Here is a 15,773-nt window from a genome sequence, read left to right on the forward strand (position 1 = left end):
AAAAATCTATACTTTATAATCCATATAAACAAGGTATTATTAGTGTTCTCAATAATTTTTAAAAGTATAAAGGGATCCTGAAACCAAGAAGTTTAAGAACCACTGGTAAATTATGTTTAAAATACAATGGCCTTTCTTTAAAAAGTAATTTTGATATTTTGCTCTTTAAAACTAGCTCTCCCTTAATGAATCTAAATTTAAGAAGTTTTATTGCATTTAAAAAAAATCCAGAGACCACAGCCTAGCCAATGATGACCACAGTTAAGTATTCATTTTATTCTATTCTAGCACTAAGATAAATACATAATACTCTAATATTATTTATTTTCTCTGAAAGGTTAATTTCAAGAACTATTTAAATAATGAAAACACCTTTAGACTACAGCTATACTCAACTATTCTGCCCCAAACCCAAATACTTGACAGTTAATTTAACATCATGTGTAAAGAATGCCCTCATAAGGGCTGATAAAACACAAGTTTTGGATCTTTGCAATAGTGGTTCTCAAAGGGGTGGGTATGAGGGTGAGGGTAGCATCTGAATCTGAGGTGGGAGCAACTGGAGAAGGTTTTTCCATTCCCAGCAGAGATATTTACTGCCCTTCTCTTACAGACTCACTGCTAGTGTGACTGCTACAGATTTCTCAGGAGTATAAGGCAAAAAAAAAAAAAAAAAAAAAAAAAGAATGAGAATTGCCCTGGCCAGCGTGGATCAGTGGTTACAGCATTGACCCGGGCACTGAAGGGTCTCGGGTTCAATTCCCGATCAAGGGCACACACCTGGATTGTGGGTTCGTGCTCTGATCCATGTGTTTCTCTCCCTGCCCCACACTCCACTCTCTCTGAAAAGCAATGGAAAAAATATCCTCATGTGAAAATCAAAAAAAGACTGAGAATCATTACTTTATAATTTTATATTCTACTAGGAAGAGTTTAGATAATAAGTATAACTTGAAGGAATAATAGGAAATAAACAGGAACAGGAATACAAACTTTTGGGAGTTTGTTTGTACTGAGGGTCTATCAAGGCCTTGCTGCTCTAATAATGTTAAAGCAAAACCATTATATTTTAATTCTATGTTTAATGAAATGAATTATTTCGTTGTTACTTGTTTTACTTAGAATTTCATTATTTTTCCTTTTTGTGTGAATAACATGGTTGTCCAAGTTTAAGTAGTAAAAAATCTAAAATTTTGTTGTAAATCATAGTTGTATGCAATAAATCACATCTTCTTTCTCTGTATCTCTTTGCAATGTAGTATTGTTGCTCTTCCTGTCAAGAAATGGAGTTTATTTTACCACCCTCTTGCTTCACTAATAGAATGTCATAGAAGTGATTTTGTACATTTTGGAGGCTAGACTTTAGATCTAGGATTCCACTCTCATACCCTAGGAACACGAAGACCACCATGCCATAAAAAAGCCCTATAACTCTACCAAGAATGAGAAGTCATGTGAATTGAGACCTCCCAGATAACAGCCAGCACCAACTGCCAGCCATGAGAGTGAGATCATCATGCATCCTCCAACTCCAGGCAAGCTGTTAGATGACGATAGCTGCATGAGTGATCACAGGTCAAGCCATGAGAACAGATTGCCAACTCACAGAATAGTAATAATAAAATTATCATTTTTAGCCACAAAGCTTTGAGCTAGTTTGTTACCCAACAAAGGCTAACTGAAGCAGAAATATCCGCTCAAAGTGTTTGTGTATGAAAATTATACTGGTGGGTATAAGACTCTGGGCATCAACTCTTGGATGCTATAATCAAGTGGAGGGATATATCACATCCTAGTAGAGTCTCAAATACAATTTATTAAATGTAAACATAAGAAGAGGCAATCAAACACAAAGCAATTTATTGGGTGAATCTATTAATTCATTAATTCAACAAATATTTATTGCACACATTCTAAACACCAGGCACTATTCTAGGAGATGGAACAGACATTGCCCCTGCCTTCGTATAGTTTATAGTCTGAGGAAGAAAGTAATTTCAAAAAGTTTGATTAGAAAGCACAGGTTGCTGCTCACTAAACAAACGTAGAGCATTAGGGAAGGCTTCCAGAGGAAGTGATCTTTAAGCTGATAGGTGAAGGATGAGTAGAAATTTAGCCAGAAAGGGGTATAGGAAACTGGGCTCAGAAGAGCTCCAACGAAGGAAACATTACCTATGAAGGCTCATAGGTGAGAAAAAGCATGGTGCATTCAAACCACCACAATAATTTCTGTGTAGTATGTATATGGAAAAGCACAAGAGATGAAGCTTGGGAGTAGGGCAGCAACTAGTAAAAAAGTTTGGAACTGTTGAATTTGGAGATGAAAAATGACATGACTGCGTTTAGACAAAGCAATATGACAACTGAGTAGAGAGGGATTTGACAGGTGCAAAAACTGAGCTGTTATCAATAGTTCAGGTGAGAAAAAATTTTAATTAGGAAACTGATAAAAGGGATGGAGAGACATGAATGGATTTAAGATTTTTAGGCGATAAAATCTCCAGACTTGATACATCTATAATAATAATTAGACTGGACAGCCAAAGGACCTTCTGGACGTCCTTCCGGACAACCTTCCAGATGAAGCCGGGCCGTGAGGGCTGAGTCCCTTGCAAGAATTCCGTGCATGGGCCTCTAGTAATTATATATGGATAGTAAAGAAGCAGGAGTGCCTGGCAGGTGTGGCTCAGTGGTTGCCAGTCACCGTTGGATTCCCAGTCAGGGAACATGCTGACTGTGGGCTCCACCCCCAGTAGGGAGCGTGCAGGAGGCAACCCATTAATTCTCTCTCATCATTGATGTTTCTATCACTCCCTCCTCTCCCTTCCTCTTTGATTTTATTTTATTTTATTTTTTTTTTTCCGAGCTGAGTTCTCTTTATTTATTTTTTTTTTTCAAATTTTTATTAAGGTATTATATGTGTACATATCTTACCATTGCCCCCCACCCCCACCCCACTCCCATACATGCCCTCACCCCCCAATGTTTTGCATCCGTTGGTTACTCTTATATACATGCATATAAGTCCTTCAGTTGATCTCTTATTTCCCCCACCTCTCCCTAACCTTACCACTGTAATTTGACAGTCTGTTTGATGCTTTACTGCCTCTGTAACTATCTTTTTGTTCATCAGTTTATAATGTTTTTCATTATCCCCAAATGAGTGGGATCATGTGGTATTTTTCTTTCATTGACTGGCTTATTTCACTTAGCATAATGTTCTCTAATTCCATCCAAGTGCCTACAAATGGTAGTAATCCTTCCTCTTTGATTTTAAAAAGAAGCAGGAGTTAAGGATTATTTTTATATTTCTGGCGCAGGCAACTGAGTAAATGGTTGAAGTCATTCATGGAAACTGGAAACACTGAAAAAAACATTGGAGAACTATGAGTTTAAGGTACTTTAAGTTTACCAAGTGGAGTTGTCCAGTAAGTAGCTAGATACAACTTGGGAGAGAAGCCCAGGCTGGAAATACAGATTTCAGAGTCATCAGCCATAGTTGGCAATTTTGGTCCGGGGGTGGGGTGGGGGGTTGGGGGGGGGGGGAAGCTCAGAGCGAACAGGGAGGAGAACAGCCCTGGGAAGCTACGTCTTCCTTCCACAAATATTTGATTCTAAGAAATACACTCTTATGGTTTCTTTAGACATTTCTGCATTATTCTCCACAATTTGGAGCAAGTGGAGATGGATACAGGCATAGAGATTTTTGACAAGCAGAGTCAGAACAGTTGTCATAGCTTTTACAGCAAACTGAGAAAGGATTACAGAGTATGTGGTGTTAACCGAGCAGGGTCACCTAAGACCATCGGAAAACAGATATTTACATTACGATTCATAACAGTAGCAAAATTACAGTTATGAAGTAGCAACGAAAATAATTTTATGGTTGGGGGTCACCACAACATGAGGAACTGTATTAAAGGGTCTCGGCATTAGAAAGGTTGAGAACCACTGTGGAAAGTGTGCTCTTGAGATAAGATGACTTGGGGATTGGCAACAGTTGGAAAAGCAAGGTTAAGCCGTTGCTTCTATGTGGACAAAAAGCAATCTGCCAGCCCTTAGGATTTGGGGCAGGGGTTCCACCCAAACTTGCCATGGAGATGGGGCAATATAAAGTGGCCGAGATTATTATAAGAGACACTAAGAGTCAAAGGACTAAAAACAAGAGAATCTGAAAAGATTAGTTACTTGGGAAAATACAAGTGAACCAGCAGCAAGGTAGGGTGGCTGAGGTTAGGTCGGGCTTGTTTTTCCGTCCATTTATACACAAAGGGAAATTGGCTTACCGCCCCCTCCCACACACCGGAAGCAGAACCTTTGCACCCTGGCGCATTACACATTCCTCCGCGCCGGAAAAGCGCGTCTCACCTCATTTCCGTGTGCTTCCCTCAACCCTCCAGGAGAGATCATGGAACTTCCCAGGTGTGCCGGTTGAAGTCGTAGGACAGCGCGGAACTTTCACGGACAAGGAGACCAGGAATAACTCTGAATTGCCGGGAAAGGGAGGAAGAAGGAAGATTGTAGGACGAGGAGTCGTGCTGCTGCGGAGGGATTCTGTTCCTGGGGTGGCGGAGGGATTTGACAGCACGTTCACTTCCGGAAAAGTCCCAGCTCTGTGAAGAGAAGCCCCGAAGGAAACAATAACAAACGAAGGAGGAAGCGATTCTGCGGTTCCTGTGTTGAGCAGTTTTTGTCCCAGAAGATGAGCTTCGGACCCCGTTAGGGGACGTGAAAGAGTTCGGTGGGCTTCAGCCAGCCTTTGCCCACCTGCTTCCCCGCGGGGCCCCCTGGGCTTGGCCATGGCGGGCGCGGGGCCGGGGGGCTACGCGGCGGAGTTCGTGCCACCGCCGGAGTGCCCGGTCTTTGAGCCGAGCTGGGAAGAGTTCACAGACCCGCTCAGCTTTATCGGCCGCATCCGGCCTCTGGCGGAGAAAACCGGCATCTGCAAAATTCGACCGCCCAAGGTACCTGCGTCTGAGGAGAGGGGAGAAGAGAGTGGGGGAGTCGATGCATTTAGTTTAGTTTTACTCTTCTGGCCCTTCTGTCTTTTCATATTCGCCCTCCTTTATTTCTCAACAACTAGAAGCTAAGTTTCTGGATGTTTTTGCCTTGGTTTCTTTTGCGGTCTTATGTACGCTTGTCTGAACACGGGAATGGTGTCCCTGAGGCCTTTCCGCTTCGAACTTGGGAACTGATACTTTTCTTCCTGGATTGTGGGGAAGGGTAACAAAAGGCTTTAGGTTTTTCGTTGGCCGGTGAGATGTTTGAGGTATTATGGCATGATGTGTCCTACAGTCATTACAGTACGAGAGTAAAAACTCCTCTGTCGTCTGTTTCTTTATCCAAGCCTTATTAATGCTTAATTTGTTAAATATATGCAGGCCTTATCTCACGGCTAAGGTTTCTTAAACAGTAATCTGAGCTCTAGTTGTCCCCCTGGTATCACCAAACAAGAACCCCAGACTAATTACTGCTGCAATGAAAAAGTCTTCCCTGGGGAAGATAAGGAGCAGCATTTATGTTTAAAATGTAGAGGTTTAGGAAGAGTTGTCAGTGATAGACGTGAAAGAAAACGAAATATTTTGATGTTAGGAACGGTGGATTAAAGATTTTCGAATCGCAATTACTGCAAATAACCGGCTTTGCTTACAGATTAATTACATCAGTCTTCAAGGTAGGGAAAGCAATTACTCCTACTTGTTTGAGGCAGTTAATGCACCGAGAAGCTGAGTGATTTGTTCAAGGTCAAAAGAGTCTTTACCCATTAGACCAGTGCTTTTCAAATGATGTTCCTGGCGCACCTGCACCAAGGTCAGCCTGATGCGTGTTAAAATGTAGGTTCCTCGGCCTCATTCCCGGGCCAGGATCAGTGTCTGTATGTGGAAGACCTAGATTCTAGGTCCTAGAATATGCTTTTCTAGCAAGTACTTGCAAGTGATTCTTAATGCACATTAAAGTTTGGGAACCATTGCCTTAGTGCTTCTTAAAGGAACACATTGCTTTATGTTTTGTCTACTAATAATACAACTAAAATGTTAAGTACTCTTACCCGTGTTGCATTTTAAAAAGCATCTACTCTCACTACAGACTACCATGATGATGTGCACCACAGTGAATAAAAAGAGAAGATGGGAGGGAGGAGAGAGGAGCTAATATAGCACCTACAAACTATTTCATTTAATATTCTTTGAAGCTCTAGGAGGTAACTAAAGTCCATTTTACAGATGAGGCAGGTCTGGGTAAGTTAAACAACTTATCAAATGTATGATTTTGGGCAAGTAGCAAAGTAGATTTTGAACATAGATCCATCTGTTTGCTTCTAATATCCAGACATGCTACTCCCATTGTGCTAAATGAATTTAAGATTATAGACTATCAATTGCAAGTAAAGCATTAACAGATAGTTGCTATGGTGAGCGATTATATAGGCATTGCCATCCTCCAAAAGCTTCATTTAACATTTTTCTATCAAAATTACCTAATATTGACAAAGCCTTAAGCACTGCAGTTTTTCCTGAATCATATTTTTTACTGTTGCCTTCATGAATTAGAAATTCTGTTCAAGGTCCCTTTTGGTAAAACAAGACAAAACACAAGTTTTTTTTTATTACTTAAAAAAAAGGTTGAAATAATATACCTTCTCTTTGTATGTCACCTTAATGAAAATTTAATTTCAATTAACTTAATTTCAATATTGGTGGATTTCTTTAGTTTCCAAGGTAAGATAAATGTTTTTGATTACTCAGGTTTTCAAATAGATTTACTAATATTTAGGCCAAATCAAAGTATGTTCTCTAGAACCCTACTTGCATTGTGCTATCTCATTTAGTTATACTGCATCTCCAATCTGGAAACTGTCCTTGTTCTATGGGTTTGCTTACTTTTAAAAAAATTATTTGGATGCCCATTTATATAACATAGACTGTAAAGTGCTGTGTCACATTATACATGAATGAAAAACATATCCAATAATATAAGTACTTAAAATTATTTTTAAATCTTTAATTGTATGCTTTTTGTTTCTTTCAAATTCTGCTTTTTATTTGTAAACTTGAATGTTTATTAGACATTGTATTGAGATACATGAGCTCACTGCATTGTACTTGACTTATTGGGGAAAGCATAATTGTGGGATGTAAACAGTGGTACTTGTGAGATTTGAGGATTTATAGATAAAAACTTTAATACTAAGAATATTAGAGATAAGTAATTTCATCTAAAAATATTACTCTTTCGCCTGACTGTTGTGGCTCAATGGTTGAGCATTGACCTATGAACCAGGAAGTCATGGGTCCATTCCTGGTCTGGGCACCTGCTTAGGTTGCAGGCTCAATCCCCAGTGTGGGGCATGGAGGAGGCAGCTGATCAATGATTCTCATCATTGATGTTTTTATCTCTTCCTCTCCCTTCCTCTCTGAAATCAATAAAAATATATTTAAAAATATTACTCTTTCTGTTGTATAATAAAGAAGACTTATTATTTCTCTTATCATGATTTGTGATAAGGAAGAATGCATTCCTTGCTTATATGCCAATATACTTTAAAATAAAAATCTTTCTATTTAGGATTGGCAACCTCCATTTGCATGTGAAGTAAAAAGCTTTCGTTTCACACCCAGAGTCCAGCGCCTGAATGAACTTGAAGTGAGTATTATATAGCCATTGCTGCCTCCTGATTCATTTTTTTATGTTAGGGCTCTTGGTAGAGCACTTTGAGAAGTTCATGTACCAGTGCTCAGAATTAATGTTAATTGGGATTGAATGGAAGGATGTTTCTGATTTAAAAAAAAAAAGTTTCAGGTTGTTAATACTGTTTTTTCACTTAACAGGGATTATGGGAAATTATCTCTAGCCATATTTTTTGTAGTTGAAATATCCAGCTTAGTTAATTTCAGAAACCTGGAATTCTTAAGTTGTACTTTCTTCAGCGCTTGTTTTACTAAAAGTTTTTTTTACTGTTGGAAGATTGCCTTCTGTGATCTTTGGAAAATAGTTTTATAAATTCTATCAAAAAACCTAGTTTTCAGAAGTCCCACCCCCCTCCTTTGGCTAATAGTACTTTTCCAGGGGAATAAAGTTTTAATTAATTTTTAATTTTTTAAATTAAAATCTTTAATTAAAATCAATTTGATTTGTTAAGATCTCCCTTTAAATATTACTAATCTCTATTTAGATATTGTTGTTCTTGTCTGCCAGATTTTTAGGAGATTTTTTAGTGTGATAGAAAACTGTTTCAGTGTACAAAAGAGAAATCTTAGCTAAGGCTTACTATGTCATGTGAGGCTTTTTTCCCCTTGATGCTCCTAAAACATTTTTTGAGATTTTAATATATCTTTTTCCTGTAGTCTCTTGTAATTAGATACTTGATGAAGGATTTTTAATATCAGTGAGGTAGAGAATTGGTGTTCCTTAAGCATGTTATCTACAGATGAAATGGCAGAATGCTTAGAAACAGAATAATTTGATCTAAATTTTCTGGTTAGCTTAAATTTAAGCCATCTTCATCCAGAAAATTGCTTTGGGTGATAATATGAGACCCGTTCACATATATTAGAGTAACTTTTTTGCTTTAGTGAATAAAGTTTATTAGAAATATTTTGCTTCTTTATTATTAGCTTACAAGGTTGGACTAAGCAATAATGAAAAATCTGAATTTCTTTAGAGAAATGAATACCTTTGTTAAGTGAAATACATTTATTTTCAACCATAATGTGGTTTTTATTTCTGATTTCTGTATTTTAATAATCTTAGGCAATGACAAGAGTGAGACTGGACTTCTTGGATCAACTAGCAAAATTTTGGGAACTTCAAGGATCTACTTTGAAGATCCCTGTGGTAGAGAGAAAAATCCTGGATCTGTATGCTTTGAGCAAGGTGAGGCTTTTACTGGGTTTAGAAATTGGGAAATTTCTAAATTTATTAAATTATTTATTAAATTCCTGAATTTATTAGGAATTTCAAACACACGTGATGGAAAAGGAATCATCACTATGCTATGTAGGATTTGTTTAACAGTGAACTGCAAACATGAATAGAAATGAGAGATCTCAAAGTCATCTTTAAAATCTATTTTATAGTTTCTTATTAGATTCGTATTTAATGACGCTCAGATTAGTAGGCTCTTTTGTACACAATAATGGAAAAGAAATTACACCAACCTACTAATATTATCTTATTTTAATTTTTAATTTTTTTATTTTTTAATAAATCTTTATTGTTCAGATTATTACAGGTGTTCCTCTTTTTTTCCCCCCATAGCTCCCCTCCACCTGATTCACCACCCCACCCCATGCCCTTACCCCCCGCCACTGTCTTCATCCATAGGTATAAGATTTTTTTTTTTTTTTAATATATATTTTATTGGTTTCTTACAGAGAGGAAAGGGAGAGGATAGATAGTTAGAAACATTGACAAGAGAGAAACATCGGCTGCCTCCTGCACACCTCCCACTGGGGATGTGCCTGCAACCCAGGTACATGCCCTTGGCCGGAATCGAACCCAGGACCCTTCAGTCCGCAGGCCGACGCTCTATCCACTGAGCCAAACCGGTCAGGGCAGGTATAAGATTTTTGTCCAATCTCTTCCGGCACCCCTCACACCCCCTTCCCCCTGAGAATTGTCAGTCCACTCCCTTTCTATGTCCCTGATTCTATTATATTCACCAGTCCATTCTGTTCTTCAGATTTTTTATTCACTTGATTTTTAGATTCACTTGTTGGTAGGTATGTATTTGATGTCATTTTGTTGTTCATAATTTTTATCTTTACCTTTTTCTTCTTCCTCTTCTTAAAGAACACCCTTCAGCATTTCATGTAATCCTGGTTTGGTGGTGATGAACTCCTTTAGCTTTTTCTTGTCTGTGAAGCTCTTTATCTGACCTTCAATTCTGAATGATAGCTTTGCTGGGTAGAGTAATCTTGGTTGTAGGTTCTTGCTGTTCATCACTTTGAATATTTCTTGCCATTCCCTTCTGGCCTGCATAGTTTCTGCCGAGAAATCGGCTGACAGTCGTATGGGTACTCCCTTGTAGGTAACTAACCGTTTTTTCTCTTGCTGCTTTCAAGATTCTCTCTTTGACTTTTGCTCTTGGCATTTTAATTATGATGTGTCTTGGTGTGGTCCTCTTTGGATTCCTCTTGTATGGGGTTCTGTGTGCTTCCTGGACTTGTAAGTCTATTTCTTTCACCAGGTAGGGAAAGTTTTCTGTCATTATTTCTTCTAATAGGTTTTCAATATTTTCTCTCTCTCTTCTTCTGGCACCCCAAAAATTTGGATGTTGGTACGCTTAAAGTTGTCCCAGAGGCTTTTTACACTATCTTCATATTTTTGGATTCTTTTTTCTTTTTGTTTTTCTGGTTGGGTGTTTTTTGTTTCCTCATATTTCAGATCTTTGGTTTGATTCTTGGGGTCCTTTGATCTACAGTTGAATTTCTGTACATTCTTTATTTCAGACAGTGTATGATTAATTTCTTACTGGTCCTTTTCCATTTTTTTGGCATTCTCATTAAGGTCCTTGAAGGTCTCACTAAGCTCCTCAGAGGTCTCATCAAGTTTCTCGGCGGTTTTTATTTATTTATTTATTTATTCATTCATTCATTTATTTATTTTTTAAAATATATTTTATTGATTTTTTTACAGAGAGGAAGGGAGAGGGATAGAGAGTTAGAAACATCGATGAGAGAGGAACATCAATCAGCTGCCTTCTGCACACCCCCTACTGGGGATGTGCCCGCAGCCAAGGTACATGCCCTTGACCAAAATCGAACCTGGGACCCTTCACTCTGCAGGCCGACGCTCTATCCACTGAGCCAAACCAGTCAGGGCTCTCGGAGGTTTTTGGAAGATTCTTGAGTAACCTTATAAATGTGGTTCTGAACTCTATGTCGTCCAGTAGTTTGCTTTCCTCCATTTCTTTCATTCGTGACATGTTTCTTTGTCTCCGCATTTTGTTGCTTCCCTGTGTTGATGGAGTGGCTTTGTGTGGTAGGTGACCTATAGGGGCCAGTAGCTCAGCCTCCCCAATCACCTGAGGTGGACACTCTTGGTGCACCCCTTTGTGGGCTGAGTGCAAAGTCTTGGTGTAGTTAAGCCTTGATTGCTGTTGGTACACTGGGAGGAATTGACCTCCAGGCCAGTTGGCTATGAGGACCCACTGTGTCTATAAAGGAAGAACTGCTGTGCTGGAGACACGCTTATGGTGCAGGACTTGTTTCAGTGGGGCTTTGGTGCTCACTGAGTCTGCCTCTTGAATGTGTCACTTATGGATGTGAAGAGTTGATATCTGGTGTCTCACACTGACCACTAGGTACACTGGCTTCTGGATCTCCAGTGGGGTGCAGGTCAGCTACTGTCTGAGGCCACCCAGCAGGCGCTACAGCGAGAACTACAGTTTTCTCCTCTTTGCTTGGGATTTGGAGGTTTTGGAGCTGTCTGACCTGGGCTGCAAGTTTGCTATGTTAAGCTGCGATAGGGCAGGCCATTCATATGGTAAAGCCGCTGCTTGGAGCTTGGGTGGGTTTGTAGGTTGTGCGGGGTGGGGTCTCAGGGCGTGACTAGGCTAGGGTGTGGCAAACAGCGATGGCTGCCAGTAAGCCGGCTCTGCATCTCAGACCGTGTCCCCGCGTCCTGCGCCCCAGCGCAGTAAACAATTATTCCTGCGCTCAGCCCTGCAAGCAAGCCACCCTCACTTTCTGACCCGATGGCAGACAGTCCAGCTTCTCCCCGTAGGAGTTTGGGTCCCCCGCGTCTCCCCAGAAACTGGAGTTCAGAGTAATTGGGAGCTTGTCTCCCTTTGGGTTGAAAAAAGCAGTGCTCCCAGTTGCCCACTGCCAGCCCGATTCGTGTGCCTCAGTACCTCAGCTTTTCAGCGCTTGTGCACATCTCAGTGCTCTTTTCTCTTTCCTTCTAGTTGTAGAACTTCCACTCAGCCAGCTTTCCCGTGGTTCTGGGTGATAGACGTTCTGTCTTTCAGTTGTAGTTTTGAAATTGTTGTGCGAGGTAGCAGTTTAGGTATTTACCTACGCCGCCATCTTGGATCCTCCTCTACTAATATTATCTTGTGTTGAGTGTATAATGTACTGTGTTGAGCTTGTCCTTTTGTCTACTTCTTAATGTAAATTTGGTATATTAAAGAGGTTGATGTTAGGTAGAAAAGGAATCATCACTGTCTATGTAGGATTTGTTTAACAGTGAACTGCAAACATGAATAGAAATGAGAGATCTCAAAGTTATCTTTAAACTCTATTTTATAGTTTCTTGTGAGATTCGTATTTAATGACACTCAGATTAGTAGGCTCTTTTGTACACAATAATGGAAAAGAAATGACACCAACCTACTAATATTATCTTGTGTTGAGTGTATAATGTACTGTGTCGAGCTTGTCCTTTTTTCTACTTGTTAATGTAAATTTGGTATATTAAAGAGGTTGATGTTATTCAACATTATTATGTATGGTGCATATCACTTGTATTAATACCTCTAAGTAGTGATAATAGTTAACTGAGGTCAGCATTATCCAGTGGAATGAATAATAGCTCACAAACGTAAGGTTAAAGTTTTTAGACTTGCTTATAGAATAGATTAACATGCTATGATCTGAAGGAGGAGGATTTGTTCATGTCCTCCTTCTGTATGAAATGGCTAAACAGAAAAAAAAAAGTGTTTAGACTAATTTTTGCTTAAACTTAGGTTAACTTTGTTTAACCTGGTAAACTTAGATTAACTTCACATTCTCTAATGTGAAGAAAACTAACTGACCTGCAACAGGGTTTATAGTAATTATCTTGAAGACATATTTTGTTAACACAATAATAAAAATTTATGATTGCTCTAATTTGTGAGTGACGACAGCTTGATTATCTGAGGAATTGCAAATCAACTTATTTTTAAAACAATTTTTAAAAATCTTTACCTGAGGATATGCTTATTGATTTTAGAGAGAGGGAAAGGGGGAGAGAGAGACAGAGATACTGATATTCATGTGAGAGAGAAACTGATTGATCGGTTGCTTTCCTGTGCACGCCCAGATCAAACCCACCACATAGGTATTTGCTCTTACCAGGGAATTGTGCCCTCAGTCTTTTGGTGTACAGGACAATGCTCCAGCCAACTGAGCCACACTGACTAGGGCTCAACTTATTTCTGTGGCCTTTTATATCCTACTAGTGCCCTGGTGCACAGATTTGTGCACATTGAAGAAAATTAATTAGAAGGTGGCTGGTGGGCTGGGACTAGGCGAGACGGGTTGGACATGCCCTGGAGCCAACCTCCCGTGGTCCCTCCCCTGCCGGCTGCACTTGAAGGGCATCCGCGGAGTGAGCAGGGTCCCTCAGGCAGGTGGGGTCTCTTGGCCTGGCCTGCGGGGATTGGGCCGAAACTGGCTCTCCAACATCCCCCGAGGGCTCCTTCCTCTCTGGTTCCGGGGTGCATCACCCAAGAACCACTGCTGCCAGGTCACCGCAGCTTGGCAGCTCCTGTGTTGAGTGTCTGCCCCCTGGTGGTCAGTGCGCATCATAACTACCAGTTGGATGGTTGCTTACCCTTTTATATATATAGATGATTGATGTACTATCTATACTAATAAAAGGGTAATATGCTAATTAGGCTGGGAGACCTTCCAGGAGACCTGTGGACGTTCATCTGGACAAAGCCATGGTGGGGGCGCTGAGGTAGAGGTGGTTAGAGGCCAAGGGGGAGGGCAGTTGTGGGTGATCAGGCTGGTGGGGGGGGGCGTTGGGGGTGATAAGGCTGGCGGGGGCGGGCAGTTGGGGGTGATCAGGACAGCAGGGGGGGGGCAGTTTGGAGTGAGCAGGCCAGCAGTGGGGCAGTTGGGGGTGAGCAGTCCAGTGGGGAGGGAAGGTGGGAGCGAGCAGGCCAGTGGGGGGGGCAGTTGAGGGTGAGCATACTGGCATGGGGGGCAGTTGGGGGTGATCAGGCTGGCGGGGGGGGGGACATTTGGGGACGAGCAGGCCGGTGGCGGGGGCAGTTGGGGGCAAGCAGGCCGGCAGGCAGATTGGGTAGGGGTAATCAGGCAGGAAGGCATGCAGGTGAGCGGTTAGGAGCCAGCAGTCCTGGATTGCGAGGGATGTCCGACTGCCAGTTTAGGCCCGTTCCCTGTAAACTGGCAGTAGGACATCCTTCAAGGGGTCCCAGATCGAAGAGGGTGCAGGCCAGGCTGAGGAACCCACCCCCCTGCACGAATTTCATGCACCAAGCCACTAGTCTTGAAATAAAATTTTTTTTTCACATTTAAATTACAGAGCTAATTTTATAAGATTTCACTTTCAAGGAAAAAAGTGAAAATAATGATATTTAAATTACTATTATTATTTTCAGCTGCCTCCTTCATGCCCCCTACTGGACATTGAGCCTGTAACCCGAGCATGTGCCCTGGACTGGAATTGAACCCAGGATCCTTCAGTCCTCAGGCCAATGCTCTATCCACTGAGCCAAACCTGCTAGGGCTAACTTATTTTTTTACCATACATTTGAGAATTAATATCAGGTCAAAATTCTCTAAAAATTTTGTTTTATGCCAAAAATTCTAGGAAGTATAATCTTACGCTAAAATGTAGTTCTGTGTATGTTTTATCAGTCATGTAATGATGTCAATAATTAAGCACTGTGCTGAGAATTATCTAGTGCAGGTGTATGAAAACCTATGATACCAGAGGGTAAATATAGTGAATTTGAGGGATGGGTTTGTATCTTGTAGGGAACCATTTGGGTAAAAATAATTTGTTTTAAGAATTTTCTTTTTTAACAATTAAAAGGTAAATATTAGGTTTAAATTAGATGGTAAATTAGGTTGCATTCTTGGTTTTATAAAGTTATAGGATTTCAAAATTAGGAAGGGGGCTTTGGAGCTAAACTAATCTGAATACCTAGTTGTTCACAATTCTATGTAACATTTATCATCTGGATTGTTTAACTGTTCTGAAAATATCCAATTCCTTTTTGTTCAAAGGGAGAATATATCTAATAAAGTATATCTTGTTTAAGTACTTACAGAATGTATTGAAAATATGTTGATTAAAGGTTAAGTTTGATTGTCCTAGGGCAGTGGTCGGCAAACTCATTAGTCAACAGAGCCAAATATCAACAGTACAACGATTGAAATTTCTTTTGAGAGCCAAATTTTTTAAACTTAAACTTCTTCTAATGCCACTTCTTCAAAATAAACTCGCCCAGGCCGTGGTATTTTGTGGAAGAGCCACACTCAAGGGGCCAAAGAGCCGCATGTGGCTCGCGAGCCGCGGTTTGCCGACCACTGTCCTAGGGTTTACTGGAGTCTTGTCTTTACGTCCCCATGGACATCTCTTTCCCCTAACGTTTGAGAATGCTTATAAAACTGACTTAAAGATAAAAGCAGACAGGTTTTGATTTATAGATATCTATAATAATAAAAGGCTAATATGCAAATAGTTGTGATGCCCTCACACTGTAACGACCCATCAACAGGAGGCTGCATGTGCAGTAGGTGCGGGTGGGCGGGGCTGCATGCTCTGCGAGGTGAGGGGACATGAGGCAGCGTCCCCCACCTGGCATGGCTTGACGGGGGACATGATAATTTTTTTTCATCTCTGACACTTCTATTATAGAGAAAGGACAAATAGCAATATTAAAATATTTCCTCTAATTCCCTCTTTTTTTTAATATATTTTTTTATTGATTTTTTACAGAGAGGAAGGGAGAGGGATAGAGAATTAGAAACATCGATGAGAGAGAAACATCGATCAGCTGCCTCCTGCACACCCCTGACTGGGGATGTGCC

The 15,773-nt window shown here is 40.4% G+C and overlaps 1 protein-coding gene across 2 annotated transcripts in view; it reads left to right on the forward strand.

The window, feature by feature from the left end:
* Positions 1-4,346: 4,346 nt before the first annotated feature.
* KDM5A (lysine demethylase 5A) overlaps positions 4,347-15,773 on the forward strand; it is a 109,239-nt gene continuing 97,812 nt past the window's right edge. For both annotated transcript variants that reach the window (XM_080661401.1, XM_080661402.1), the window contains exons 1-3: positions 4,347-4,964; positions 7,567-7,644; positions 8,752-8,874. In XM_080661401.1, the coding sequence (XP_080517527.1) occupies positions 4,800-4,964; positions 7,567-7,644; positions 8,752-8,874 (366 nt within the window). In that variant the 5' untranslated portion in view covers positions 4,347-4,799. The remainder of the gene's footprint in view (positions 4,965-7,566; positions 7,645-8,751; positions 8,875-15,773) is intronic.

The sequence above is a fragment of the Plecotus auritus genome (assembly GCF_963455305.1).
Source record: "Plecotus auritus genome assembly, chromosome: 3".
Taxonomy (NCBI): Eukaryota; Metazoa; Chordata; class Mammalia; order Chiroptera; family Vespertilionidae; genus Plecotus; species Plecotus auritus.